The sequence below is a fragment of the Pelmatolapia mariae genome, linkage group LG22, assembly GCF_036321145.2.
Source record: "Pelmatolapia mariae isolate MD_Pm_ZW linkage group LG22, Pm_UMD_F_2, whole genome shotgun sequence".
In the NCBI taxonomy this organism is placed as follows: domain Eukaryota; kingdom Metazoa; phylum Chordata; class Actinopteri; order Cichliformes; family Cichlidae; genus Pelmatolapia; species Pelmatolapia mariae.
In genome coordinates this window covers 15404744-15407798 of record NC_086245.2, presented here as the reverse complement: position 1 = coordinate 15407798, position 3055 = coordinate 15404744, and the positions used below count along the sequence as shown (strand labels likewise).

At 39.7% G+C, this 3055-nt stretch overlaps 1 protein-coding gene across 1 annotated transcript; it reads left to right on the top strand.

Annotated features, from left to right (window-relative positions):
* rplp1 (ribosomal protein lateral stalk subunit P1) lies at window positions 1-2005 on the top strand. The gene is made up of 4 exons (XM_065472002.1): window positions 1-213; window positions 990-1064; window positions 1579-1693; window positions 1876-2005. The coding sequence occupies exons 1-4, from the start codon at window positions 142-144 to the stop codon at window positions 1956-1958; spliced, it is 345 nt and encodes a 114-aa protein (XP_065328074.1). The 5' UTR covers window positions 1-141; the 3' UTR covers window positions 1959-2005.
* The last annotated feature ends 1050 nt before the right edge of the window (window positions 2006-3055 follow it).

Below are 3055 nucleotides of genomic sequence, written 5' to 3'. Positions count from 1 at the left end.
TCGGCCCTCCTTTTTCTGCTGTAGGAATTTAACGTGCCTACGGTGCTCGGTTCTTCACCAGAAGCTAAGGCCCGCAATCCGGCGACTAGCACCATCAATTTTAGGCATCTGACCCTACGAACATTAAATCTAACATCTACAATGGCCTCCGTATCCGAGCTCGCCTGCATTTACTCCGCTCTGATCCTCCACGACGATGAAGTTACCGTCACCGTAAGTGTCCTAGGTTACCCGGGATATTTCAGCCAATATGTCTGAGTTGGGCGTTCTTGAACATTTTTTTCTGGGGTTAAATATCCCGAAATACAAAAAAAGTGACATTAAAGGTTACAGATAAACCAGTATATTAATATATCGGGCAAACGCCAGTTATGTCCGCGTACTGGCTAAAATGGCGTCATGCTAGCTGCTATTTCTAGGCCACGTTTTTCTAGCTGGACAGCTCAGTCTTGTGTTCTTACTCTGAATGCTGATGTGTAACCGTCAGTATAGCCTTGAACATCTGGATGTGGTGTTCACTGACAGGCTGTGTGGTCAGACTCAACAAGAGTACAACATTTCTTCATTTTTTTTTAGTGTTTGCATCACCGTTCACAGTTGTTATTGTTAGAGCTTGTTGCATTAAAACACCTAAAGGGTAGCAAACCTGGTTCAGCATCCCTTATTGTTACTTGCCACTTGTTATAGTTATTATTAGTCTATTAAATGGTAATCCACGTTGAAGTGTTGTGTCGTGTCTTCAAATATTTTGATTTTGTGTCTATTTCACGCACTTGATCTTTACCTGAGAAAGTGGAATGAGGACATGTTTCAGTTATGTTTTCTTAAATTATATTTTTAATCACTGAAAGTGTTTGCTTCAACACATTATAGAACACCAGTTTCTATGTCATCGCTCATATTTTAGCAAAAAGTGTTCCCAAAAGTGGTTCAACATGTGAAGTAGAGTTTAATAATGGTGGCTGTTATGTTTATTTGTCTGTCCACAGGAGGACAAGCTGAATGCCCTGATCAAGGCTGCTGGAGTCACTGTGGAGCCTTTCTGGCCAAGTCTGTTCGCCAAGGTGAGAGAACACTGCTGAAATCATATCACTGAATAGATCTGAAGATCTGCCAGTTTTTATGTATCCCAATAACTCTTATAACCAATACAAATTTAAGTGGCTGTAAAGGAGACTTGCTGATTGCACGTGCTGTAGTGAAACAGACCTGTTCATTGCTTTCTGTGTGTTTTAATGGTCTGTATTTACATTCAAATTTATATTTAAAGTCATGTCAGACTGAAAGCATTAATATTTTGTTGTTGCCAGTATGAGCAAACACATGAATTTGGAATAAATGTCTTGATGCAACAGTGCTGCCACTTAAAGAAAGTTTAATGAATGAGTAGGACAAATTATGAACATACTAAAATTAAAAAAAAAGAAAGAAAAAACATACTACACTTGCTGTAAAGAGTCTTTAGGCATGGTAGGTAGGAGTTATGCTTGATGTCCTGCCTTTTAAATACACTGATCTCTGTAACAAGCGCTGGACATGTGAATAAAGTGACGTAACCTGTGAAATTTCTTTGCGTAGGCTCTGTCCAGCATCGACATCGGCAGTCTGATCTGCAATGTTGGAGCTGGCGGCGGAGCCCCCGCTGGAGTCGCTGCTGCTGCAGGTGGTACTGCCGCTGCTGGTGACGCCCCAGGTAACTAAACAAAGCATTTCCCAGCGCTACATTTGCAGTTACATAACAATAATAAGAATGCAGTTTTGGGCTATACCACTTTTGAGTTTCTCCTTCAAGTTCAGATTTCATGTACCTCAGATATCAGAATTTAGTTTGTGTAGTCATCTTTGACTTAACTACATCTTGTTTTCCCTCTACAGCCAAGGAGGAGGAGAAGAAGGAGGAGAAGAAGGAAGAGTCCGAGGAGTCAGACGACGACATGGGCTTTGGTCTCTTTGACTAAAACAGCTGTTTTTTTATACAAAAACACAATAAAAGTATAAAAAATGACTCCTTGTCTCTTGTTTTTGTTTGTTTTTTTTTATGTACAGAAATTCTGCACTTACAATTTAAATCTGCAGCATTTGTCAGCACATTAACCTAAAGTGACATTTTAGGCTGTAGATTTGTAGTGACTTCACTTCCCTGGACATGAGAGAAATTATATTTCAGCACATTCAATTTAGGCACTGAACCTAGTGCCATGGCAAGCTGTGCTGTTAATTCACAAAAAAACTGCAACTACTTAACTCTTGGTCAGAGTTTTGTAAAAGCTGAATACAATGATCATCCAAATTATACTCAAGATTTGACTTTTCATTCTCAGTTACTTTCAATTCTCATTAGTTTGACCAGGCAATTGATAAAATATGTTTCTGCATAGTGCAAAAATGGTAGAAGACTTCATGATCTGGAGTAAACTTTTAGGAGATGGGCAACAGCTTGTCCTGAAAATACAGTTTGATAACTTGGGTAAATGTGGATTTATTACTGATCAATGGTCATTTTAAGTCAGACCGTTGGACTGTGGAGATGGCTTTTAATACAATTTAGAAGATGATGTCAGTACCCTGAATAAACAATGACCTCTAAGCTTTCAGATCATTGGCTTTCAGTTCGGCATATAAATTTAATTCAAAAGATTTTACGTCAAGTCAAAAGTAGTGATGGCATGATGAAGCCCAGTGAATGTGTCATCTCCAAATGCTCCCTAAATGCTAATATTTTTCGCCTTTTTGGTGGCTCCATAATCTGCTTACAATCTTGCAAGCTGGTGATAACCCTCAAACTCACCTCAGATCCAATGCACGCAAAAAAATACCCTCATTTCACCGTCTTATGAACTGCTCGAGTTACATAACCAGGCAATCCACGTCATTCCTACGGGCCTGGACAAAGGCTTTAAGCTTTACTTGCCACTCGGGGCTTCAGCGTCAGACGTAACATCAGTAGTCAAAAGTATTCTCTGTCCCTGCCCTGCTAAAAGAGTCACACAACGGGAAGTTAACCAGGTGGTGGGGAAATCCACAAATGTATCGAACTAAAACATCGTTAACAGCA